Source organism: Vulpes lagopus, chromosome 13 (assembly GCF_018345385.1).
Source record: "Vulpes lagopus strain Blue_001 chromosome 13, ASM1834538v1, whole genome shotgun sequence".
Lineage (NCBI taxonomy): Eukaryota > Metazoa > Chordata > Mammalia > Carnivora > Canidae > Vulpes > Vulpes lagopus.
Window position 1 is genome coordinate 60,297,531 of NC_054836.1, and position 27,919 is coordinate 60,325,449.

The following is a 27,919-nucleotide window of genomic DNA, read 5'->3' on the forward strand; positions in this document are numbered from 1 at the left end:
GGAGAAAACACTGCGCACTAAACCTCAATACCATCAGAAACACCAGATCCCACCTAGACCCTCTGAAGTACCCACACTACGGTAAATATGACGGCTGAGCGACGTCTCTCTGCAGTACGACTGCATCACAGTAATCCTCTAGCAAGGGACAGGGACACAACCGGCCTGTCCTGTAATACAAGGGAACACAGGTAAAATCACCTATCGCATCATCTAATCAGTGCTCGGGCTCTTTAGAATCCATTTCACTTTCGCAAATATTGAACCTATTTTATCCCAGTAATAAAGAAAAAAAGTTGCATTTATCTAAGAAACATCTAAGAAACACCCCTAATTTGAGGTGTGGGGAATCAAACCACTAGAGAATGCAAAAATACACACAAAGGAGAAATGCAAGGGAAATCCATCATGACACTGGTGTTAGGGGCAAAATAGTTCATATGATGTTCCCATGCCATTATGACAAAATTTATTTACATCACTATGCATTAAGAGAAAATGGCATAGCCCACAAAGAAGGTAGAAAACTACTATAAGAAATACCACCTTACATTGGACATAGTCTTATTTCAGATCCCAGTTATTAAATTCAAAGTGGTTTATTGATCTGTTTACAACACTCAAAGGGCAAAAACTTAGGCTGTTTTGTTCTGACATAAGGAAAAGCAACACAAAGCGCTCAGCCCACTGGCTGCTACCTGCGAGGCGCTCAGCAAAGACAGTTCCCCAGCTCACGGACCCTTCAAAGGGCATCCCCTGAAACTTCTCCAATCAAAACAAGCACATGCTGGTTCAACGTCCATATTCACAAGACACTGAATTATAAAAGTGAGGAAATGTTCGTTTCATACACATGGTTAGTCAGGTTTTAGGTTGACAACAATGAACCAAGAAAAGAAAGGAGAAATCCAATGAGGCTGCGTAGAAAAGACTGACGGAGAACAGCGTTCACGTAAAGAGCAAACCACAAAATCCTCAAGGGTTGGGTCTGTCATGGAACATGCACCCAGGTCAGTCCTCTAGATGACACAAAATGGTAATGATTCTAGAACACTGCATACTGTTATGTATTAACACATATTCAGATTATGAAAAAAAATCATGAGTTACTAATTCAGATTCACTCCAAAAATATTTCAGGGCCTTGCACTGTGCTAGATCCTGGGAACGCAGTGATGAACACCGTCCCAAGGCATCATAACAGCTACATGGTGACACCCATCTCCAAAATAATTTTTAAATATTTTATTTATTTATTCATAGAGACACACAGAGAGAGAGAGAGAGAGAGAGAGGCGAGACACAGGCAGAGGGAGAAGCAGGCTCCCTGCAGGGAGCCCGACGTGGGACTCGATCCCGGGTCTCCAGGATCACACCCCGGGCTGCAGGCGGCGCTAAACTGCTGAGCCACCAGGGCTGCCCGAATCTAACATCTGACTAGTGGCAAAAGCAACTGGGTAGTACGGTGGAACCCATGGGGAAGGAATACACCGTAACTAAACCTAAGAGGATTTATCATTTAAATCTTTATACAGATTAGGAACATGGAATAATTATAAGCTATACCGGGCACTGGATTCTTTGCTGTTCACTCAAAAGAGCTAATATCTTACTTTTAAAATTGCTATCACTGCACATACGGATCACATTAAAACGTACTAAAGCTTAAAGAGAGCTGCTTGTCGAGAGCGACAGTCATAAAATTCCGTACAGCAACATTTTCATGCTAAGAACAAAGAACGCAGCACAAGGACTTCCAAAGGAGTATATTGTACTTGTCCTGGCACGTAAAAGAACTTGTTATCCAAACTCAATTGATGGTTTCTGTACAAGGAACACGCAAACACGTTAGCAGTTTTCTTACCAAGACAGGGCCCAACATCTGTACAAACACGCGGGGGAAGCCGTCCTCGGTTGTAACGTGCACCTGGACGTGCAAGGGGACCTAGACGCCCCCCGGAGCGACACTGACAAGAGGTCACACTCAGCAAAGGCAAAAAGGGAAACAAAAAAATCCTGCTAGGCCCTTTTTCTGCTTGACGAGGGATGGAGACAGTTGCCACAGTAACAGAAAGGGACACAAAAACCACACTTGGAACAGACAGACCACCTGTCAGTATTAGGACCTGAGTTGACAAACAGGTTTAATCCACCTCCTCAAGGGTCATGCTGTCGCGGTGAAGGCCCCGCACCCTCTGCTCCCGAACGAGGCTGGCTGTCGTTCTGGGGAGCGGCCCCTTTGTCCGACCCGCCCGGGGCAGGGAGGTCGGCGGCGGCCCCCTCCGCGCCAGGGGACAGGGCAGCAGACAGCTCGCTCGACATGAGAACTTGCAACGACTCCGCTCCGTCTTCCACGTCCACCTGAACGCCCAGAGCCTTGAGGATGTCGCATTTGCACATAGGACACGTCCCGTGGGCCAGGATCCAGGGGTCGATGCAGTCCTTGTGGAAAAAGTGCTTACACGTGAGAACACGAACCGTGTCGTCAGGCTTGTAGAGCTCGAAGCAAACCACGCAGCTGTCCCCGCTGGCGCCCAGCTCGGCGTCCCCGTCCTTGAGGACCCGGAGCTGCAGCCGCGCGAAGGCCTGCTCCAGGTGGGTGGTTAGCCGCTGCCGCCGCCGGCCCTGAACCCGGGCCACCCAGAGCCTCCAGATGTGGTAGAAGACGAAGTACGCCAGAGTGGCCGTCGTGACGATCGCAAAAGACACGAAATAGTGATTCATCCAGATGATGTGCCTTCTCCCCACGTCAACGAGGACCGTGACGCGAACTCCCTTCTGGATCAGGTGCAGCATCTCCACGCCCTTCAGGTTCCCGATCATCAGCACCACGACGCCCTCAAACGCCTGGTGAGACATGGGGAACACCTGGCTGCCCGTGCCCGGGAAGTTGTAGATGATCACCCCGCTGGCCCCCTTGCCCACGGCGACCCTGATCTTCTGCGTGAAGGTGCAGCCGCCCCGCGCGATGAGCGCGAGCCACGGGCCCGCCGGCGGGCCGCCGAAGCTCGTGTTGGCCTGGCACGCGCTCTGCGCCCTCCCCGCCGGCGGCGCCAGGACCCCCGCCACCCTCTTCAGGGCCGAGCTCCGCCCGAACACCCCGGCCTCCCCCAGCTCCGACAGCAGGCGCGAGCCCACGCGAAAGGAGATGTTCACGTAGGCGGTCCACACGGCCCCGGCCGCGCAGCAGTTCTGGCCGAGAAGCCAAAGGACACCAACTTCCAGGAGCCAGGAGCCGACCCGGGGCGGACTCCTCGCCCCCCGCACACGGCCCTGCCCTCCGCATCTGCTGGCCATCAGGTGAGAGGAGCGACAGGAGAGAGACCGTCCCGGGGAAAGCAGGCTCCACAGTCCTCCAGCATGTTTCTTGTAAGAAGTTCTTCAAGGTGTCCTATGAGGCCCAGATGTTTTATTAGCGAGAGAAGGAGAAACACTCAAGGTTGGGGGGAAAATTTCCAGTCTCACTAATGTAGCTCCAGATCCTGTTTACAGGGGGGTCATGTGATTATGACCTAAAGGACAACACAGCCAATTAGAGGAGAGCTTTGAACTTGCCGGAAACTTCTTGGTCTGCACGCTTCAAATACTGTCATGGGACAGGCCGATGTTGTAAGGTCAATTCAGTCCCTGAGCTACACGTTAGTAGGTATCGTATCAAACTAAAAATTAAGTATAAAATTCATATTACACATGTGCATACGAAACCTGAAAGCCTATGCAAGAAGGTCATAGGACTATCATTTTTCCGACCATAAATCAAAGGAACATTTAACAGAATGGCAAGTTTTAAACAGAAATCAGCACTATGAATAATTATGTGGTAAAAGCAGTGAACTCTGTAATACCCCTTATCTCACATTCGGTCCCGGTGCAAATTTATTTATCATGTAAACCACTGCACTATGTTCATCTAATAAATGCTTGCTCAGGTTTGTTGGTTCGGCTTGGTTTTTTTTTAATTTTTATTTATTTATGATAGTCACAGAGAGAGAGAGAGAGAAAGGCGCAGAGACACAGGCAGAGGGAGAAGCAGGCTCCATGCACCGGGAGCCTAATGTGGGATTCGATCCCGGGTCTCCAGGATCGCGCCCTGGGCCAAAGGCAGGCGCCAAACCGCTGCGCCACCCAGGGATCCCTGATTCTGATTTTTAAAAGGAGGATTCTCACTTCTAAATCCTATAAGATGACTTGAGCTTCACTTTCTCACTCTCACAGGGACTATCCTATCCGTAGGGATGACACTGGTAAAGGACGTTACTAATCTCTCTTCTCTGCAGACCTTGGCATTTGCTACTGATCTAATATTTTGAGGGAAGAAAGGAAGAGTACAAGGAAAAAACTACGTAGCAGTCTTAGTTTAACATAATGCATTTCGAACAAAAAGGCAGCTATTGATTTTAAAAAGAAAAACTTCAAGGTCCCCATTTAGAGTTAACCACCAACAGTTGTATTAAAAGGTCATAGATGCTTTGAACAAAACCTTTGCCAAAAACCAACAAACGTCCCTGATGGGTTCCCCCGCGCCCCATACCATCAGCGCTGCCTTTCCCAGCGTGAAAGGAGATGTTCATGTAAGCAGTCCACACGGCACTGGCTCTGCAATAGTTCTAAGAAGCCAAAGAAAACTGAATTTCGTAAGCCAAGAAGACCCAGCATTGTTTCCGTTTCTGTTCTTGCTACACGTCCATCAACAGCACAAAATGACTCCAGACCAAAGCAACCTGTGAACTAACCAACACGGCCAGGCCCGGGTGCCGCCACACACTTTCTCGAGGGTATTCTCAAGGTGCTTCTTATCCACTCGCTAGGAAACCAAGAATTTTGACCTTGATCATAAAGGTCTGACCTTTACACACAGGATGCTCAGAGACCGTTTTGGTTGGGTCTCACCAGGACTAAGGGAGCTAGTTCTTCTCATGAAAGGTGAATCAAAACAATCTGAGGCAGGCAAGGAGGAGAAAAGGATCCTACAGGCTCAACCAAGGTGGCACAAAAAGAAAATTTACCATGTAATAAACTTCAGCTCATCATGGTCAATTTTCTTTCCCAAAGGCCTTTAATCTGATTTTATCTCCATACAACCCATGAAGCGTGTAGTACACAGTGTATAGACTTACAAAGTGCCACCTAGGCTGGCTATCAACGGCTTAGCATTTCACCCACAAATACGTCAGTCAAAATGAAAACTCCAATCTCTGAGTCTTACCGTTACACATGGGTGTCCATCTACTTAAACAGAGGCAAAATAAGGCAAAAGACACAGTTTGTAAAGGCAACTAAACGAAATGTCAGCTCTGCTCTAGATCTTTACCAAAATGCACAGACATACACTTATCACCACTTTACAAAAACAAAAGCATTTACTAGGGTCACTTCTAGATGGGAAATTTGCTACCAGAGCCATTCAGTATGCTAGGACTTAAAGGGCTGTGGCTAACAAAAGTGATTTTTTTTTATGATGCTCTACTAAATGAGACCTATACTTATTTAAAATAGTTTTGTTACATAACCAGAGGTGCTATCATCTAAAGTTATTACTTAAAACATATTACCTACTCAGTACTTTTGGAAACCAGACTCCATATTAACCAACCATGGAAAATTAAATCAAGATCTAATTCTATAATGAAGCTTAACAACAGTATTAGATATCAAAAATAGGGAAATAAAATTGATGTCAAAAAAACTGAAATATCATGACTCTTTGGCCACAAGGTCATAATCATTTTAATTTGAATACTAATTTACCTTTAACATATACTAATAACAACCCCTTATCTGGATAAGGGCCAAAAAGTAACTGTCTAATAGAAAAACAACAAGTTCCAATAGCTGGGCAAGATATGGAGTTTTATTTTAAAAACACACAAATTTCATCCTTACTACTTAGATAAAGAAGATGAAGTTGAGCTTTCTCTCGGCATAAAGGGCTAAAAGAGAATTCATTTAATTTCAATCTTTGGAAAGACTCGGTTACATCCTCAGAAGATTCTCCGGGTTTAAGTTTTCAGAATGTCACACTTGCACATGGGGCATGTCCTATGGGCTAAGAGCCAGGGGTCAATGCATGCCTTATGGAACACATGTCTGCACGTTAAAATACGTACTACGTCTTGGGGTTTGTATATGTCAAAGCAAACAACACAACTGTCCTCATTTGGATCTAGTTCCTTATCGCCTTCCTTGAGCACTCGCAGTTGAAGCTGACCAATAGCTTTCTTCACATCTGCTTTCATCTGTCTTCGCCTCCTGGTGGAAGAATTGGGCACTCGGGGTCTCCAGGCACAGTACAAGAAAAGGTAGGCCACGGTGGCAGCCAGGAAGGTGAACAGGGACATGACATAATGGCTCAGCCACGGCATGTGCATGCGCCCCACTTCAATGATGATGGTCACGTAGACTCCTTTCTGAATCAAGTGCAGAAGTTCCATGCCTTTCAAGTTGCCTATCATCACTGCGACTATATTTTCCGTTCCCTGGTGAGACATGGGAAACACTTTGTTGCCCGTACCTGGGTAGTTATAGATGATCACCCCATTTGCTCCTTTCTCTGCTGCCACGTTGATTTTGTGTGTGAAAGTACAGCCTCCGCGTTCAATGAGGGCCAACCACGAGTGTGCCTGTTCCGGCCTGCTGAAGTTGGTCATGGGATTACAAGCATTCTGATTCCATCCTTCAGGAAGTACCACCGCACCAGACACCCTTTCCAAAGGAGAATGATTCCCGAACACTCCACTCTCTCCTAATTCCGATATAATCCGATTTCCCACCTGAAAGGTTATATTCAGGTGGGCTGTCCAAATGGATTTTCCTTTTGAGTCAGGAAGGCTAAGTAGTAGAAAGATGCTAAGCCTCAGCAGTTGAGATGAAACAGAACTAGGAGTAATTCGAAGTAGGCTCATTCCTCCATTTGCCTATTAACTGACAAACAAAAAGCAAAACATCAACTGTAAAACAAAGACGCTAACTCCGGTTGTTGGCAGGAGATAATTAAAGCACATTTATGGAGAAAGGCCTGCCTCGGTCAAAGGTATGTTGCTCCTTCCAGCATTTTTATTTTGGGTAGACTGTCTTTCTTATAATGAGACAGAATAGCAAGAGTTGTTATTACTACAATGTGATTTCAAGAAAATTATGACTCCCTAATGGGGAAATTGTGACATCAGAGGTAGTTAAGCCAATCCAGTTGTTTATATTAGGGCACTGCATACTGAAATCCTATTGGCCAGAAAGCTACTAAGCAGAGACTCGTGGTTATACCAGAATCAACTCCAAAGCAATAAAGCAGTTCTTTCCCACCTCGGTGAAAAGTGAAAAGCTGCCTAATGCTACTTTATAGTCATTATTTTTCTATCTGTTAAGTGAAGTAGAAATGTGTGGGTGGCCAGTCACCAGTCCTCATGCATGGTTCTATGCTACCCCAAATGCTAATCCATGGGCAGTGGGAACGAATCACTCCCACTCTCTTCCAACATTAAATGCTTATCCCAGATTCAACATGAGGACCATAAACAGGTATGTTGGCAATGTGCAAGGCAAATTCAACTTTTCACTATAGAGGTTACTAAGAACCTACTATGTGCTAGGCAGACACTCAGCATGGTTCGTACACTGGAGAAGAAAACACACACCTACTATGTGAAGCTTACAATCTATTGAGGCCAGATTTTAAACACACACACACAAATGTGTAGCTATAGGTTGCAATAGCATGGCTCTGAAAGTAAAAGGGTATCAGGGGAATGAATATAAAAGGAGCCAGACTTTGATTAGGGGGCCGAAGCACTGATTCTCTAAGGAAGTGTGGTGCTTAGTCTAAGACTTGAAAGATAAATCAGAATTGCCCAAGAAAAGAATAATATTTCAGGCAGAGCAAATGGCAGCTTCCAGATGCTAACACAGGAAAGAACGTAGCAAGTGAGAAGATGTGAAGCAACGTGTGTTTGACAAAAGAGAGTAGGAAAGGTGATGAGGGAGAAAGCAAACAGCAGTCAGTGTTCAGGACCAAGGATTGGGGGTAGGTCCCAGGGACGAGAGAAACGCTGGAGGGTTCCAAGCTGGGAAGGCAACTTATAATAAGCATTTTACAATGTTGACCTGTTAACGAGCACACTTTAGTGCCCTACGTGGGAAGTGGGTCAGAGGAGGAGGAGAGCAGAGCGGTGAGATGAGCCTAAGTAGACAGCGGCTTGGAACCCCTGAAAGAGCAGAGACGCAGACAAGTCCGCAAGTTACTTCAAAGGTTGAATGAACAGTCGTGGTAACTGGAAAGGTCGTAGTGGGTACAGGAAAGGATGACCACAACCGTCACCAGTTACTACATTATTGTTGCAAACCATGCCACCTTTACTGTCTTAAAGATCCTTTAATGCTGATTTGCTTCTATTTAATAAAAATTTTTTATTTAAATTCAATTTGCCAACATATAGTATAACACCCAGTGCTCATCCCAAGTGGCCCCCCTCAGTGCCCGTCACCCAGTCACCCCATGCCCCTGCCCACCTCCCCTTCCACAACCCTTTGTGTGTTTCCCAGAGTTAGGAGTCTCTCATGGTTTGTCTCCCTCTCTGATTTTTCCCACTCAGTTCCCCTCCTTTCCCCTATAATCCCTTTCACTATTTCTTATATTCTCCGTATGAGTGACACCATGTGATGATTGTTGATTTGCTTCTATTTTAAATATTCACCTGAAGTCTGTTTCAAGGCTTCAATAACTTGGCAACACTCAAACATTTATTATATGCTTTATATGGGATATACTCTATGTCCCGGGCATGCTAGAACACCCCGAGGATACAAAAAAAAAAAAAAAAAAAGGCAAGACAAAAAGGAATCAGAGGCATGTAGAGATAATTTTTTCATTTTGACAAAAACATTTAATTGTACCCCCTTGCCCATATTATTTAATATTCATTTTTAAAAATAAATTTGGAAACAAATTTGCATCATTCATACCATTTTCTTCAAGTGTCATTCAGTTCACAGCTGAACGGTTGTAAAGACATCGAAAATGCAGACTTTCCCCAGTTGCAGACCGAGTGAATTCCTGGCCTATTCCATTCACAGGGATGAAGCCTTACTAAGCCTTACTAAGAAGACTGTTTACATCATCACATTAGAGGCTGTTTGTTCAATCTGTGATTATTAACATTTGGAGGTAGGATTTTAAGAACTAATTCTGCAAGTCATGGAAGTGGTGCAGCATAAGGAGAACAGGCAATGGTATCGTAAGAGCCTCAGGCGGTGACCGACGCTAACTACACGTGTGAGCAAAGCATCCAGGATAAACTGGTCCAAACGTGACGTGTACACCCGAAAGTGACGTGACACCGCGTGTTCGTCACACTTGAAAAACACAATTGAAACAGATTTTAAAACACTGGAATTACCTTCTTCAAATGAGTTTATTAAAAAATCACAAAGTTGTGCAGATGTGCACAGCATGGTGACTATAGTAAATTAATAAAGTATACTCAAGATTTACCAAGAAAGTAGATCTCAAGGTGCCCTCGTCTCTCTCTCTCTCTCTCTCTCTCTCTCTCACACACACACACACACACACAGATGATAACCATGTGAGGGGATGGTGATCTGGCTTCGTTGCTATGATTTCAAGACAAATGCATGTATCAAAACATCACATTGTATACCTTGAATTTACACAATTTTCAATTATGCCTCAGAGTAAAGCTGGTAAAAATAATTATTTTAGTTTGCTAATTTTTAAGGGCAAAGAGTGTATATGGTAACTACATTTTGCCTTAAAACACATCTCAAAGCTCAAGGTTCTTTGTATGTTTGAAAAGACAGATTTGAAAAGTTCACTACCTCATTGTGTTTTTCTCACCATAAGGTGAAGTAGTTAAGGCAGTGACTCTAAAGACAAATTCAACCGCAATAAACGATCCTTTGCTTCCAACACAGTGGTTTCCAAACAGGGAACACCCTTCCTTTCCAAAGGGATACTTGGGCTATTTCTGGAGACATTTCTGATTGTCACAATGGGAGTGAGCTACTGGTATCTACTGAGTAGAGGCCAGGGATACCTTTAAACATCCCATATCATGCGCATGACAGACCTGTGAATTAATTAGCTGGTCCCAAAATGTCAACAGTAAGGCTAAGAAACTAATGGAACAGGCCTGGGAGGAAGAAACTACCCCAAAAGTAATTTCTCCATGATAAACAATCATATCTAAGCTCGTATCATGGAGTAAGTTTTTATAATTGACAAAAAAAAAAATCTATCAAGAACGATGCCCTCACCCATCTCCATTTCCCATCTTCCTTGGAATAGAAACAGTGGAGACCTGCACAAGAGCCTATTAGTCCGTGTAGCCTGATTACAAACTGCATCCATTTCATCAGGACCAGATCCCGAGTCTTTTCTCCTGCGTCCAGGAGAGCTGAAGAGAAAACAAGGGGGAGGGTGCATGGGCTGGGTGACTGGAGCTATTCTAACCTGCTCCTTTCACACCATGTATTCAACACGCAGACTTCTTTTTAAGAGCCAAGAATTAAAGTTTTCACTCTGCCCTCTGCAGGAGGACTGAGGGGAACTGAAACAGCTTCCTGTGGTTGGTTGATCCAGGGTTCAAAAGCCCCCACTCCTTCCATCTTGCCCTCCTGCCTCCGTACGCTGGTCTTCCCCTTACTCAGGCTCACATCACCATCCTCCCCGGGGGCGGTCACTCCACCTGGCAGCAGGCAGCGTGACGGGCCACATCCAGATGCACTGAGACTTGTGTGTGTCTACAGAGGAACAAGGTTTAACAGAAACCCACCTAACTTGCCTCGATGGCACTCTGGCTAGCGGAGCTTCACAAAGCCATGCCTAACGGAACCCCCAGGAATCAGAGCAGGATCATGATGACAAGGGTTAGGTTAACCTTAGCTATGATCTGCTGAGGAGAGCCCGACCCCCCGCAGAGCACGGGGCGAGAGGGGCTGTAGAGGGACGGTGCTCCGCCACCGAGAGCGAGGTGTAGCCCGGAACGTGCGTAGGTAAACAGAGCAGCTGCAAGGCTCTAAATTCCCGAGTTTTACTTAAACAACCATTAGCCACAACAACCGTGTAGAACACACCACACGCTGTACTGATGGGAGCCACAGCCTGCGTGACAAGGACCACAACGTGGCCCCGACGCGACGGAGGGCGTCACCCCGGCAGGAGAGAGGGGTCACACACAGATAGGAATGTGCGCGTATACATCTAGACCCAGGTTCCAACTAACGTTTCAAGAAAGGTTATAATTTTCATTAAGTTGGGGGTGTGTAAAGCAGGTGATCTCTGTCCCTCTGCTGTTGGTCAACGTCTGTTAGGAATCCTCAAACTTCCAGGAATCTCTCCTCTGATGAGCGAAACAGTCCAATATACGCATACAGCACTGCCAAGGTACTAGCTCTAAGATACTGGGAATACTGGAGAAACTTCAATACACTTCACAAGTCGTAGTATCCAGGAACCCACCAAACACACTGGATTTGCATTTAATAAGTTTGAAAACTATGTAGGTTTTCTGCGAGTAATTAAATGCATCATATTGGGAACCGGCAGGAATAGAATACGGACTCAAAGTAGTTCACGGAGAACCACCAAAAAGCAAATAATGCTGATATTTTCTGAAAGCAGTTATCTTGTAAAACTAAATCTTAGCTTAAAATTTTATGTTTGACTGTAAGCTCGAAAGTTCTCATAAACAATGGATTTTCTCAATTTCTCCCATTAGTTTATTACTACTTGCACATATTCTCAGATATATGCAATAAAACATTCTTTAACATAACAACGGACTTTCTCCTCTTAATATTTCTGAACCCAGAAAAAAGTTCTGAATATGCTACAGTGAAATACAGTAGAGTTTTAAAATAACATGAGCTTCTGAATTACCATGGAAGTCACATACTTTGTACTAGCTCAGGCCCAGATGCATGAAAACCACAAAATTTACTCAGGCTCTTCATTATCCTTTGTATTAACCAATTTAATGACTTTCAATATCATTAAAGGCTCTAGTAATTAGGTATATTAGAGAAAACAAACAGCCAAAGCAAACACATTTTAAATCACCACATCACTAACCACGGTTTCTTCACTAATGTGAGCCAGTATTACTACTCCCCTCTGTTTACCTGCAGGCCTAACGCTAAGAGTCAGAGGCAGGGAGAAAGTTTAGCTTGTGTGCGAGCTCCACAGCTCCAGGGAGCCAGCACGACACCGAGGAAGGGGAATACTCGCATTTCTCAAACCCTTTAGAGCGCTGGCTCAAAAGAGCTTGCTTGAATGAATAACACGGCCACGTTCAACCACACTTGAGTGAATACTCTGCACTGCTTTTGTTTGGCCTTCAAAATCATTCTCCCTGTGTACGGCTTTGCAATAGCATCTTATCTTATCTCTCATCATTGTTTCGCTCACCTTGGAATCATTCTGTTGCCAGAGCAACCTTTAGACAAAAAGTAATGAAGTTTACAGTGGCGTTCCTGTTTGCTGAGACGGCCTGCTCTATCCGAAGAATAACACCCAAGCATTAAGAATGGAATATAAGCCTCTCCAGCCTAGTCCTCTTCCCTTTGATCCAGCCTCATTTTCTACCATTAGCAATCATGAATTTTATGCTTCCTTAGTTCAAACAGCTGACAGTTTCCCGAACTCTTACTGCACCAGTCACTATAGGAGACCTTACGCAGGCTTTATCCCTTCTACAAAACTGCCCCTATGACAGGGACACCGATGGCAAATGACACCAATGACTTTCTTCCCTCAAGTGAAACCCCTCGCCATGTGACTTAGCAGCTCCCTCCATCAGGACGTGGGATATATTTCTACACCCCTTGAATCTGGAGGGACCAGTGACTTATGTAGGAGAACAGATTAGAGCAGAAGTACTGATGTGCCAGTTCAGAGCCTAGGAGGCCTTATGCTCTTCCCTGGTTCCTCCTCTCTTGGAACTCCACCACGCTCAAGTAAAGAAGACCAGCCTAACAGACACGAGAAGCGACTTGCAGGAGACCCTAGGTAACCTAGCTGAGCCTACCCTCGATCAACCTACAGATAGGCCAACACACGTGAGAGCTCAAGATGAGTAGGGATGTCTACGTGATCATAAAGACAGAGTCTAGCCAAGACCTGAAGACTCACCTAGTCAACCCTGGACTTCCGAGCAGTAACAGATACTGACTCTTATTTTGTAGTTTATGAAAAAAATGTCCCCAATATACAGGGTTTTGTGGGGTGGTTTATTATGTAGCAGCTGATACAGTTCTCTCCACAAAATTATCTTATCTATTAATTTCCTTGCGGGGTGAGTCTCAATCTCTCATTTTTTCAGTGTCCATCCTCTACCACTGTATCTAGCACATCATAAATTCTCAGTGAAAGCTGAATAAATTGATAGTGTCATGATCCTCCATATTCTAACCTACACTGTTCCTCATGCAATAACTGTATCTCTTTAGTTTTATCTTTATAAGGGTGATAATCTTAGAGTACAACATAGTTAGAATATGTAATAGAAAAGAGTTCACTTTTTAATTGTTCTGTAGACTTAATCCTCCAAACTGGATTTCCTATAGCCATACTTTAATACAAAGACAAACAAGCATTTAGAATATGACCAAATCTCAAAAAAAAAAAAAAAAAAAAAAAGGGCAGCCCGGGTGGCCCAGTGGTTTAGTGCCTGCCTTCGGCCCAGGGCGTGATCCTGGAGACCTGGGATCGAGTCCCACATCGGGCTCCCTGCATGGAGCCTGCTTCTCCCTCTGCCTGTGTCTCTGCCCCCCTCTCTCTCTCTCTCTCTTTCTCCATCTCTCTCTGTGTATCTCTCATGAATAGATAAATAAAATCTTTAAAAAAAAATATGACCAAATCTCTTTAAATTGTAATGGGTATAAACCAAACCCATTTCTGGGTTTGTTCAAGTCAAGGTTCACATAACTAACACAGAAAGTAGTCGACAGAGCAAGAGCACATTACTAACCAGCCTGAGAAGTACTTCGGGAGAACCTTCGCACCGTACCCTTTGCATTAGGAAGGACAGCGGAAGGAGCTGAAGGTCTTCAGGGAAACACAAGATTAAAGACAATATCTGATGGTATGCTCATCTTTCTTTGATCCAAGGACAAAAGACATCTTAATACTGACCCTTCATTTAGACTAGAGTTTTGTTTGAAAGACTGGAGAATAAGTAACATACTCAATAAAAGGGAAAAAAAATACCAAAGCAGAATCTTTTGAATAAGCACCAAAACTTGTCCTGTTCTCTTAGTAGACTAGTCTGCTCCTGGAGTTAACAAGAGCCAATGATGGGGCCCAAACGAGTCATGAAGGTTGCTTTTGGGGCTTCGCTGCTTTAGAGTGGTTCTAGACCTTGAGGTCGTCGAAGGTTTCTGTGTGTTGCCTTCCCGAGACCAGTCCCGCCGAGCACAGTTAACTGAGTACGCTCTTAGCGGCCAGAAACAGCAGGGGAGAAGTGCTCAAGGAGATTTTCCCACTTAGATCAGTTCTATCTTTCCAATTCACAGGTCACAAAACCCTTCCTCACTTATGAGGTACCTGAGTCCCTCCCGGGCGGCAGCAGACAATGAAGAGCAGGAGAGCGGAGTCATCACAGCCAACGCAGCTGCAACTGCGCGGAAGCCTCTAGCTGTGGGCCGGACCTGCCGTGACCCCCGGCCTAGCTGAGTGACGTGAGCCACACTGAGCCTCAGGTTTCCATGTGTGAGATGGGGAAGCGGCGTCAGCCTCCCGGCACCACGGCGGAGGATCGTATGGCCGCTGTCACACGTATGGGCAAACCCCCAAGCACACTGCTGGCGCAGCAGGGGCTCGCGAGATGGGCCTTTCCTCACCTTCCCAGTTCTACACAGCCAATTTCTCTCCATTTTCCACCTGATTTTTCTGTACTTTCAAAACCCATCTCAGTCTCCCCTTTGCAGTCTCCCCAGACAAAAGCACCTGCTCCTATAACACCCTGTTTTTGCACCTCTTTACAGTCAATCTTGCCATACGTCACATGCAGCCACATGCTTGTGTCTGTTCATAGTTTTGCTTGATTTAAAATGTCTTGTGAGGAGTAGTGTTAGCTTATTTTCATAAAGCCTGTTTCTTCTCCCCTTGCTGCTATACTAGCACAGGGACTAGTGCTCAGGGTCAGGTCCCTGTCAAATGTTTAACTTTCCAGGCATTTATTCTTCAAAATATGAAGACATGCCAGTAGCTTTGGCAACCTCCGCTTCGTAAAGCCACCATTAAAAAAAATACAAACAGGCGATGATTTGACAAGTCTTCCCTCGGCTAAGAATGATTTGACAGTAGTTGTCCAGAAAAGGTTTATTTAATATCACAAGATCAGGGGCCATCTGTCTTACATTTTCTCTCCAAGAGAATTAATTCCATCCACATCTCTGTATCTTAAAATGGAATAATATACAGCCATAAACTAACAACTATTTCTAATGTAGAAGTAGAGTCTACTGAATTAAAAACCCTTTAGTCAGTCTGTATATCAACATATCTGTATCTCAAGTCATCCATCAAATGGTCATTATAAGAAAACTATATCAGATCAATTTTGCACATTTTAGCACCTCAAAGCCCTAAATCAGATCAGCAGTAATGCTGAAAACACAAAGTCCTAAATGAAATCAACTTTTTCAGGAACCCAGAAGGCCTTCTACTATCCCGAGCCAAAATGCAATCAAATTCTGCAATCCCCAGAAACCCGATTAAAATTCTAGAATTCTAAGGAAGTCTCTAAACTGACACAGAACATCTGGTATCACTTTCCTACATATAACATTCACTCCTAAAGACTAGAACTCTATTACATAAATGCCTCTTACTGTCACCAACTGAATAGCTATTATGATTTTTCCATTAGAGAAAGTATTTTGGGATTCACAAAGGGGGCAAGAAAATATCTGATTATTATCCTAGCATGTATGACCCACTTCAAACAAAAGGTCCTTTTTCCCCTTTATATCCAGAAACCTCCCATAAAAACAAATAAGACAAAGTATTAAACCTTTTGTCCCACTCTCCCGCCCGATATTGTTTGCTACGCTGCAAAGGAGTCTTGTTTCACCAATTGCTTGTTACATTACTAACCCGCATCAAACTCCAGGAACAAGATTCAGGTCACCGATGACTCAAAACTCCACTTGAGATTTAAGGAAAAGATGTTATCACGGGGGGAAGCAAAGTGCTTGTGACATCCACATAAAGGACTGGTTCCATGCAAGACAGAGCCGAGCTGCGGCTGTTACGCTGTTTTCCTGAGACGGCACTAAGGTCGCCCAGGTGGCTGAGCTCCTGAGCGGCATCCCACGTGCATCGGGGGAGGGCAGCCGCTGGCAGGTGCCTGCCTGGCCGGGGACTGCGCGCCCAGACACGGACTGACGGCGCGGGGCCACGTCGCCCTGGAGGACAGCGGAGCCACGTGCAGGTGCGGCCACAGGTGTGGGCTGGGGAAGGCGGGCGGAGCCGCGTGCAGGGAAGGGCCAGGGCAGAGCAGCCAGAGGGCCACCCACGGGGCCAGGAACCTCGGCGCCAAGTGCTGCGGGAACGGCAGGACCCCAAGTGCCCGGGCCCTGCCATTGGCAGCGCCAGGGGCAGCAGGCGTGGCTCCGGGGCGCCCGGGGGAGCCTGGCCCGCTCTGAGGCTGGGGTGAACAGCGTGGGAGCGGCAACCTAGGGAGCCCCCGGAGCACCGTGGGGACCGGCTGCCCACCTGCAGCGCGTCCCAGGGATGCGGCTGGAGGGACAGAAGCCTCCAGAACGGGAGCCGGCAGCGTAAGCGCAGGGCCGCCCGCCAGAACCAGCCTGTACCCACGCTCACTACCGAGCCGGGGGAGCCACCCTCGCCGCCGCACGGGCCTCCGTCTTGGCCGCAGCAGGACCCCTCTCTCAGAAGACGGGCCCACACGGCGCCTCCTGACCCAGTCTGTTCGGGCAGCAGAGACGGGGCTCCTCTCACTAGCGTACCAGAGCACCCCAACACTCACCACTCTCACACCGGGACCAAACACCGCCCAGGACGCCCAGAGAGCCCCGCGGGAGGCTGGCCCGGAGGAAAAAGCGGCCGGCACATGGCACACGACAGCAGGGTGCGTGCGGCACACGCGGGGACCAGCAGACGCGGCCTGGGGCAGAGGGCGCGTAGCCGCAGGCACGACAGGGCGTCCTGTCCTCCTCGCCAGGCCGCTCCTCTCAAGAACACAAGCAGTAACGGACACAGAGAAACAGGCACAGAGACCCAGCAAAGTAAGACCGAGAAATGTCCCAAATGGAAGAACAGGACAAGCCTCAGCCGGAGACTAAGTGAACCAGGCGTAGTAACACGCCTGCTGGAGGATTTAAAGCAACGATCCTACTGAACTTTAGAAGGGTGAGACAGACGTAACAGAGCTGAGGCGTAACAGAGACAAAGGGCTCAAGAGATGAAATGGGAAACACACTTGAAGGAATGGACGTCAGGCCGGAAGACAGAGGAACAGATTAATGACCTACAAGACAGAGTAACAGAAAGAAATTTGGCTGAACAAAAGAGGAAAGGAATATGCAAAATGAGAATAGATTTAAGGAACTCTGATTCCATCACTAAGGTTCATCGTCTAGGAGTCCCCAGAGAAAAGGACAAAGAAAAGGGGACAGAGAATCCCTCTGAAGAAATAATAGCTACAAAGTTCCCTAACCTGGGGAAGGAAACCTATCCAGATCCAGGAGGCACAGAGAACCCCTGACAAAATTAACAAAAGCAGATCCAAAGACGTACTGTAATCAAATATCACAAAATATGCTGATACTGAAAAACACTAAAAGCAGCAATACAAAAGATGACTTGATATATAAAAAGGAAACCCCATGAGAAGGCTATCAGATTTTTCAGTAGAAAGATTCTAAGCCAGACAGGAGTGGAATGATATATTCAAAGTGCTAAATGGGAAAAAACCTGAAGCCAAGAGTACCCTATTCAGCAAGGTTATCATTCAGAACACGAGAGAGTTTTCTAGACAAAAATAGCTAAAGGAGTTCATGACCACTAAACTAGCTCTACCAGAAATATTAAAAGGGACTCTAAGTGGAAAGGGAAACCAAGTGACAGTATAAAGGTAGGAAACACAAAAGCAGTAAAAAAATGGGTATTTCCATTAAAAAAAATCAGTTAAGGATCTCATAAAATATATGACACCACACCCCTAAAACATAAAGAGATTCAAATTTAATCATAAATTTAATACAGACTGCTATATGCAAATGTTACATAATTGTTACATAAACCTAATGACAACCATAAATAAAAAATCACTAATATGCAAAGAATAAAAAGAAAGAAATCCAAATATATCAGTAAAGAGGGAAAATCTTCAACAACCACAAAACAAGTAATAAAATGGCAATAAATACACAAAAATTACCTTGAATGTAAATGGGCTAACTGCTCCAATCAAGACGACATAGGGCGATGGAATAAATAAAAACCAAGACTCATCCCTACACTGCCTACAAGACTCATTTCAGACTTGAAGACACCTGCAGATTGACAGTGAAGAGATCGAGGGGCGCCTGGGTAGCCGAGTTTGTTAACCACCTGCCTTTGGCTCAGGTTATGATCCCAGGGCCCTGGGATGGAGCCCTGCACCTGGCTCCCTGGGCAGCAGGAGTCTGCTTCTCCTTCCCCCTGCCCCTCCCCGTACTTGTGCTCACTCTCAAAGTCTTTAAAAAAAAAAAAAAGTGATGGGATAGAGAAATATTTATCACGCTAATAGATGTCAAAAGAAAGTTGGAGTAGCAATACTTATAGTAGACAAAATAGACTTTAAGACTGTAAGGAGACAAAGGAGGGCTCTACATAACAAAAGGACAATGCAGTGAGAAGATTAACCATTATAAACACTTACGCATCCAAAAGGAGAGCACCAAAATAATGTACAGTTAAGGAGAAACATAAAAGAACTAATCAATAATAATATAGTAATAGTAGGGGACTTTAACACATCAATGGACAGATCATGAAGACAGAAAATCAACCAGGAAAAATGGACTTTGAATGACTCTCTGGACCAGATGGATCTAACAGATATATTCAGAACATTCCATGCTAAACAACAGAAAACACATTTTTTTCAAGTGCACGGAACACTCTCCAGAACAGATCACATATTAAGTCACAAAACAAGCCTCAACAAATTCAAAAATCTGCAGGTCATACCAGGCATCTTTTCTGACCACAATGGCTATGAAACTGGAAGTCATTCGCAGGAAAAAATCCAGAAAGATCACAGAAAGTAAGAGTTTAATAGCTTACTACTATACAATACAGGGGGCAACCAGGAAGTAAGATAAAAAAGTACATGGAAACAATGCTTTGAAAATGAAAACGATGGCTCAAAACCTTTGGGATGCAAACATTTATTGAAAGAGATGAGAAGATGATGGAGTAGTTAGGGGACCCTAAACGTGCCCCAACCCTGAACAGGGCGAGGCCAGCATCCCATCACTTTCATCTACTAGGAGACCAATCTGAGGATTAGGAAAACAATCCGCACACCTGGAGGGAGAGGTGGCGGCAGATGGGAGGTTCAGAGACGTGACCTGGGGGGCGGGGGGGAGAATGCTGTGAGGGGAGGGAGCCCTTCTGTGGAGAGAGGTCAGGGAGAGAGGGAGCACCGTGCGGACGGCTCACCCAGTGCCTCGGCTGGGATCCCCTGGGAGCACTGGGAGAGAACGCTCCCTGCTCTCCAAGGACGACAGGCCTGCCACGCAGCAGCAGGGGCCAGAGACAGGTGCACAGGGCAGGTAACCTGGTCGCTGTGCTTCCCCTGGGACATCAGGCAACCCCACGGCACCGGGCACACAGCTGCGAGGCTCCCCTCCGGGGAGAGGGAGAGACCCACACCCGGCTGGGTGCCGCTGAGATCTGGAGCTCGGAGGAGAGCCTGGGTGGCTTGGTCCGGTAAGCGGCCCATTCTTCCTTTGCCCTCAGGTCATGGTCTCGGCGTGGTGCGATCGAGCAGGGATCAGGATCTGCACAGGGCAGGGAGCCTGCCTAGGGTTCTCCCCCTCCTGCTGCCCTCCCTCACTCCCATGCACATTCCCTCTCCAAAAAAAGAAAAAAATTAAAGAATGGAGTTTTGAATCCCAGCCACTGGCTAGAGATAAAATACAGGAGAATTGTGGCCTTGGCACTGAGTGAGCCGATGGCTGGACACTGGCAGGTTGAGGTGGGGATCTGACGAAAGCCTGCAGCACAGGAGGGGAGACTGCTTGCTTTTCTGGGAAGGCTTCCTGAATGGCAACGGCCAGGAGCTCCCCGCCCCGGGGATGAGGGGCAGAGGGACACCACCTTCCACCCCGGAGCCCACCAGCGTGGTCATATTCAAAGACAAACACAGAGCCTTCAGTGGTCCTGGGGTCGCTCACACCAACCCTTGAGCCCACCCCCATGCCCTCATCCCACCTCCCAGCAGGGGCACCTCTGCAAGGGCAGGTCTGACTGGGAGCCAGCGCAGCAGGCCTCTCCCCAAAGGTCCCACCCCGGCCCCCACATGTACCAAGTCTACTGATCCCATGGTGCTCCAAAGCATCAGCTTCAGTTCTGGCAGAAACAAGGCCCGACTTTCCTCGTTTTTTTTTAGGTTTTATATACGTTAAATTTCTTTTATCTTTTTCTTTGGAATCAGACTTAACAGTTTCTGTTCATTCGTTGGCTTGTTTCCCCTTCTCTGTTTTTTTTTTTTTTTTTTTTTTTGAATCAGGCTTTTATTTTTTCCTTCTTTTTCTTTCAATCAGGTTAATTTTTTAATTTTTTAAAAGATTTTTATTCATTCATTCATTCATTCACTCATTAATTCATTCAAGAGAAAGAACAAGCAGGCAGAACAGCAGAGGGAGAGGGAGAAACAAGCTCCTCACTCAATCCCAGGACCCTGAAATCATGACTGAACCAGACAAACAACCCACTGAGCCACCCAGGTCCCCCATCCCCTCTACCCTCGCCATTTTTTTTAAATCAGGCTCATCTTAAATCAAGGCACACCTACTTAAAAGTCCAAACCCTCCCCACTGCCAGTAAGGAGGAACTCTATAGAGGACTGACATGCAGGAAAGAGCAGCCAAAACAGCAGCAGAGTGCATCCCACGTATCTAGAAACACTTCCTGCAGAACCAGGCCCTGGACAGTGTATAATCCCTTCTTAACATGGTATAAATCTCAGAAGCAGGAAACATAAGTTTTCATAATATGCAAAATACAGAAACCTAGACAGTGACAAGCCAGAGGAACTCTCCACAAAAGCAAGATCAAGAAGAAATCAGAACCAGGGACTTTTCTCAAAAGAAATACAAGCAGTATATCTGAACAAGACTAGAACAACAAGCATAAGAATAGTAGCTGGGCTTGAAAGCAGCATGGAAGACACCAAAGAAATCCCAGCTGCAGAGATAAAAGACCTAAAATCTAGTCAAGCAAAAATTTTAAAAATGCTGTAACTGAGATGGAAAACCGATTGGATATAAATCATAGTGAGGTTGGAAGAAGTAGAGGATCAAACAGGTGATGTACAAGACAAAACTGTAGAAAATGAAGCTGAAAAAAAAACAGGGAAAGAAAACTATTAGATCACAAATACAGACTTAGGAAACTCAGCAATCCCACAAAATACAACAGTATCCCTAATGTAGGAGTCCCAGAAGAAGAAGAGCAGAGAGTAGGGAGTGGGGGGATGGAGAAAGGGTCAGAAGGTTTATTTGAACAAATTATAGCCAAGAACTTCCTTAAGCTGGGGAAGAAGACAGGCATTCAAGCCCAAGAGGCACAGAGAACTCCCCTCAAAATCAACAGAAACAGGTCAATGTGAACACATATCACAGTCAAACTTGCAAAATACAAAGAAAGAATTCTGAAAGCAGGTAGGGACAAAAGGTCTTTAACCTACAATGGTAGACTCATAAGGTTAGGACATTTCATAGGACAGACCTGTCCACAGAAACTTCTCAGGCCAGAGACAAGTGACATAACATATTCAACGTGCAAAATGAGAAAAGTATGCAGTCATTTATCCAGGAAGGCTGTCATGCAGTATAGGAGAAATTAAGAGTTTCCCAAACAAAACCTAAAAAAGTTCGAACACACTGAAACAGCTCTGCAAGAAAAATTAAAGGGGACTCTTTGAACTGGAAGGATACAAAAAGCAACAAAGACAATCTACAGGAACAGCAACTTTACAAGTAATAAATGGCACTAAATTCAAATCTGTCAAATAATCACTCTGAATGTAAATGGACTCAATGCTCCAATCAAAAGACAAAGGATATCAGAATGGATAAAAAAAAAAAAAAGAATCATCATGTGCTGTTTACAAGCAACTCATTTTAGACCCAAGACACCTCTCCAGATTGAAAGTGAGGGAACCATCCTATTATGCTAATGGACATCAAAAGAAAGCTAGAGTCACCATCCTTACATCAAACAAATTAGAGATTAAACCCAAGACTTTAATAAGAGATAAAGAAGGGAATTATATCATAATAAAACGGTCTATCCAACAAGAATATCTAACAATTGTAAACATTTGTGCCCCCAATTTGGGAGCAGCCAAATATATCAATCAATTAATAACAAACTTAATAAACTTGGTAATCATATAGTAATAGTAAGGGGACATTAATGCCCCACTCACAGCCAGGGACAGATGATCTAAGCAGAAGATCAACATCAAATACCAGCTTTGAATGACATGCTAGGCCAGATAAACAGATATATTCAGAAGGCGACTTCATCGTTAAGCAGCAGAATACACATTCTTTTTGAGTGCACACGGAACATTCTCCAGGACAGATCACATACTGGGGTCACAAAATCAGCATTCAATCTGGAGGACAAAAAGACTAAGATCATACAATACATGTTTTCCAACCACAATACTATGAAACTTGAAGTCAACCACAAGAAAAATTTGGAAAGACCACAAATACAAGGAGATTAAAGAACATCCTAATAAAGAATGAATGGGTAAACCAGGAAATTGAAGAAATTTTGAAAATACATGGAAACAAAAGAAAATGAAAGCACAACAGTCCAAAACCCTTGGGACATAGCAAAGGTGGCCTTATAGCAAAACTGGCCTTCCTCAAGAAAAGTCTCAAATAAACAACCTAACCTTAGACCTAAAGTAGCTAGAAAAATAGCAAATCAAGCCTAAAACCGGCAGAAGGGAAATAATTAAGATTAGAGCAGAAATAAATGATACAGAAATTTTAAAAATTCCAGAACAAAACTAATAGCTGGTTCTTTGGAATAAGATTGATAAAGCCCTAGCCAGACTTATCAAGAAGAATAGAGAAAGGACCCAAATAAATAAAATCACGAGTGAATAAGATGATATCACAATCAAAGCTGTAGAAATACAAACAATTATAAGAAGATTATGGGCAATTATATGCCAATAAATTAGGCAATCTGGAAGAATTCCTAGAAACATAAATTACCAAAAGTGAAACGGAAAGAAACAGAAAATTTGAACAGACCCACAACCAGCAAAGAAATTAATCAGCAATCAACAATCTCCCAACAAACAAGAGCCCAGGGCTGATGGGTCTCCATGGGAATCCTACCAAACGTTTAAAAAAGAATTAATGCCTATTCTTCTGAAGCTGTTCCAAAAAATAGAAATGGAAGGAAAACTTCCAAACTCATTCTATGAGGTCACCATTGCCTTGACTCCAAAATCAATGTCTGCACTAAAAGAATTAAAGACCAATATCCCTGATGAACATGAATGCAAAAATTATCACCAAGATTCTAGCTAATAGAATCGAACAATACATTTAAAGGTTTTTTCACCATATCAAGTGGGATTGATTCCTGGGCTGCAGGGGTGGTTCGACATCCACAAACCCATGTGATGCACCACATTAATATAAGAAAAGATAAGAACCATATGATCCTCTCAATAGATGCAGAAAAAGCATTTGTCAAAACTGTATCGTTTCTTGATAAAAACCCTCTACAATGCATGGAGGGAACATACCTCAACATCATAAAAGCTATATACAAAGGACCCACAGCTAAGATCATTCTAATAGGGAAAACAGAACTTTTCCCCTAAGGTCAGGAACACAGCAGGGATGCCCTCTCTCACCACTGTTGTTCAACAGAGTACCGGAAGTCCAAGCCTCAGCAGACAACAAAAAGAAATTAAAAGCATTCAATTCAGCAAAGAGGAAATCAAGCTTTCATTCCTCGTAAATGACATAATCCTCTTCTACGTATAAAACCTGAAAAAAAAATTGCCAGAACTAGTACATGAATTCAACAAAAGTCAAAAGGATATAAAATCAACATACAGAAGTCAGTTGCATTTCTCTACACTAATAATGAAGCAGCAGAAAGAGCAATCAAGGAACTGATCCCATTTACAATTGCACCAAAAACCATAAAATACCTAGGAATAAACCTAACCAAAGAGGTAAAAGGTCTGTATGTTGAACACTACAGAACACTATGAAAGACGACACAAAGAAATGGAAATACTTTCATGCCCATGGATTGGAGAATATTGATAGAGAAAGATAAGAAGCATCTTAACAGCAAAGGAAAAGAATCAACAAAATTAAAAGGCAATTGACAGAATAGGAGAAGATATTTGCAAATGATATATTGGATAAAGGGTTATACCCAAAATCTATACAGAACTTACCAAACTCAACACCCACAAAACAATCCAGTTAAAAAACGGACAGAAAACATAGACACTTCCAAAGAAGACACCTACATGGCTAACAGACACATTAAAGATGGTCAACATCACTCATCATCAGGGAAATACAAATCAAAACCACAATGAGATCGCACCTTACACCTGTCAGAATGACTAATATTAACAAACTCAGGACAAAACAGATTTTTGTGAGGATGCAAAGAAAGGGGAACCTTTTTTGCACTGTTGGTGGGAATGGAAACTAGTGCAGCCACTGTGGGAAAAGGCGTGGAGTTTCCTCAGAAAGTTAAAAATTGAACTACCCTATGACCTAGCAATTGCACTACTCAGTATTTATCCAAAGGATACAAAAATAGTGATTCAAATACATACTCAATGCTTATAGTAGCACTATCAACAATAAATTATGGAGAGAGCCCAAGTGTCCATTGATTTATGAATCCATGAAGAAGGTGTGTGTATACACACATACCACACACACACACACACACACACAGGAATATTACTCAGCATTCAAAAAAATCACAGCTTACCACCTGCAACAATGTGGAGGGAACTAGAGTGTATTATGCTAAACGAAATTAAGTCAGAGAAAAACAAATACCATATGATTTCACTCATGTGGAATATAAGAAAAAAAAAAACAGATGAACAAGGGAAGGGAAGAAAAATAAGATAAAAACAGAGAGGGAGGCAAACCATATAAGAGACCCTTAACTAGAGAACTGAGGGTTTGGGGATCCCTGGTTGGCTCAGTGGTTTAGTGCCTGCCTTTGGCCCAGGGCCTGGTCCTGGAGTCCCGGGATCGAGTCCCGCGTTGGGCTCCCTGTATGGAGCCTGCTTCTCCCTCTGCCTGTGTCTCTGCCTCTCTCTCATGAATAAATAAATAAAATCTTTTTTTGAAAAAAGAGAACTGAGTGTTCTGGAGGGGAGTGGGGGATGGGCTAATTGGATGATGGGCATCAAGGAGGGCACTTGTTGGGATGGGAGGGCTGTATACATATAAGTGATGAATCTCTAAATTCTACTCCTGAAACCAACACTACACTATATGTTAACTAACTTGAAATGTAAATAAAATTAGGGGGACCTAATTAGGGGCCTTTGGCTCAGGCCATGATTCCAGGGTCCTGGGATCGAGTCCCACACTGAACTCCCCGCAGGAAGCCTGCTTCTCCCTCTGCCTGTGTCTCTGCCTCTCTCTGTCTCTCATGAACTAAGAAGATCTTTAAAATATTAAATAAAATTTAAAAATCCTTTGGGATGTAGCAAAAGCAGTTCTCAAAGGGAAGTTTACAGCAATACAGGCTTATGTCACAAAGAAAAATCTCCAAAAACCTAACCTTACACCCAAAGAGATAGGAAAAAAAATAATAATAACATTTAAAACCAGCAGAAGGAAGGAAAGTTTGGAGCAGAAATAAATAACCAACCAACCAACCAACCAAGAAAACAACAGAGATCAATGAAACAAGGAGCTGGTTCTTCGGGGCAGGGTAGGGGGGTAGGGGGGTGGGAATCAACAAAACTGATGAATCTCTAACCAGACTCATCAAGAAAAAAAAAGAAGATTCAAAACCACAAATAAGGGAGGAGAAATAACACCACAGAAATACAATCATAGTATTATGAAAAACTCTATGTCAACAAATTAAACAATCTAAAAAAAAGATCAATTCCCAGAAACTTAGAAATATAACCTACCAATACTGAAAGAAGAAATAGAATATTTGAAAAGACCAAAGAAATTGAATAAGTAATCAAAAAATTCCCAACAAAAGCCCAGGACACAACAGCTCATAGGCAAATTCTACTAAGCATCTAAAGAACGACTAATACTTGTTCTTCTCAAACTACTCCAAAAAATAGAAGAGAAACTTCCAAGTTCACTCTGAGGCCAGAGTTACCAAGATACCAAAACCATATAAAAACACCATGAAAAAAGAGAACTGAAGTAGTATGTCTGATGAATTTACAGGCAGAAACCCTCAGTGAAATACTAGCAAACTTAATCCAACAATACATTAAAAAATATTCACCATGATAAAGTGGGATTTAGTCCAGGATTATAAGGGCGGCTCAATATTCATAAATCAGTGCAACATATCACATCAATAAGAGAAAGGACAAAAACTGTATCATCATTTCAACAGACACAGAAAAAGCATCTGACAAAGTACAACGTCCGTTCACAATAAAAACCCTCAGCAAGCAGGTTTAGGGGGGACAAGCACCAGCCCAGAGGTGTCTGTCATCCTCAATGGGAAAACAGCCTTTCCCTAAGGTCAGGAACAAGGCAAGCATGTAAACTCTCACTACCTTTATTTTGGGTTTTTTTGCTTTTCTTTTTGTTTTTGTTTTTGTTTTCTTAAGTAATCTTCACTCCCAGTGTGGGGCTCAAACTTACAATCTTGAGTTTGTAAGTGTCAAACTTACAATCTTTGTAACTTGCTCTAATGACTGAGCTACCCAGGTACCCCTCCCTCTCACCACTTTTACTCAACATAGGACTGGACGTCTTAGCCACAGCAATCAGACAAGAGGCAAAAGGCATCCAAACCAGCAAGGAAGAAGTCAAATTTTCACTATTTGCAGATGACGATACTATCTACAGAAAATCCAGAGGGCTCCACCAAGAAAAACACTTAAACAGATAAATTCAGTAAAGTTGCATACACAATACCAAATCAATCTACAGAAATCTGCTGCACTTCTCTACAGCAATAAGGAAGCAGCAGAAAGAGAAATTAAGGAAACAATCCCACTTAACGACTGCATGAAGATACGACGCCTAGGAATAAGCCTAACTAACGGCAAAGACCTGTGTACTGAAAACTATCAAACATTGATGAAAGAACCAGAACACAAAGAAATGGAGACATTCCAGGCTTATGAATTTGAAGAACAAGTATTGCTACAATGGGTATATCACCCAAAGCAATTTCCATATTTAATGTAATCCCTATCACATTACCAAGAGCGTTTTTTTTCCACAGAAGTAGAATAAAAAATCCTAAAATTTGTACTAAACCACAAAAGACCCTGAATAGCTGAAGCAATCTTAAGAAAAGCAAAGCTGCAGGCATCACAGTGAAGGAAATAATCAATACAACCGAAATGCAACCTATAGAATGGGAGAAGGTATTTCCAAATGACATACAGTAAAGGGTTATTATCCAAAATACATAAAGAAAGTATAC

General features: G+C 43.9%; 3 protein-coding genes across 23 annotated transcripts in view; all 3 read right to left on the bottom strand.

The window, feature by feature from the left end:
* CADPS2 (calcium dependent secretion activator 2) overlaps window positions 1–27,919 on the bottom strand; it is a 457,875-nt gene that overhangs the window by 317,080 nt on the left and 112,876 nt on the right. The window lies entirely within an intron of this gene.
* On the bottom strand, window positions 1,724–3,576 carry RNF133 (ring finger protein 133). Its single transcript, XM_041727928.1, has one exon. It carries the CDS (start codon window positions 3,295–3,297, stop codon window positions 2,158–2,160), a length of 1,140 nt encoding a protein of 379 aa, XP_041583862.1. The 5' UTR covers window positions 3,298–3,576; the 3' UTR covers window positions 1,724–2,157.
* On the bottom strand, window positions 5,884–13,605 carry RNF148 (ring finger protein 148). The gene is made up of 2 exons (XM_041727929.1): window positions 13,582–13,605; window positions 5,884–6,914 (listed from the first exon to the last, which is right to left on the bottom strand). The coding sequence occupies exons 1-2, from the start codon at window positions 13,603–13,605 to the stop codon at window positions 6,000–6,002; spliced, it is 939 nt and encodes a 312-aa protein (XP_041583863.1). The 3' UTR covers window positions 5,884–5,999.

Coding starts and splice junctions, on each gene's coding strand:
- RNF133 (XM_041727928.1), bottom strand. CDS start 3,297: ATGGCCAGCAGATGCGGAGGGCAGGGCCGTGTGCGGGGGGCGAGGAGT.
- RNF148 (XM_041727929.1), bottom strand. CDS start 13,605: ATGCTTGTTTGTCTTTGTATTAAA. Junction 6,915..13,581: donor TTGTTTGTCTTTGTATTAAA/GTATGGCTATAG, acceptor GTCAGTTAATAG/GCAAATGGAGGAATGAGCCT.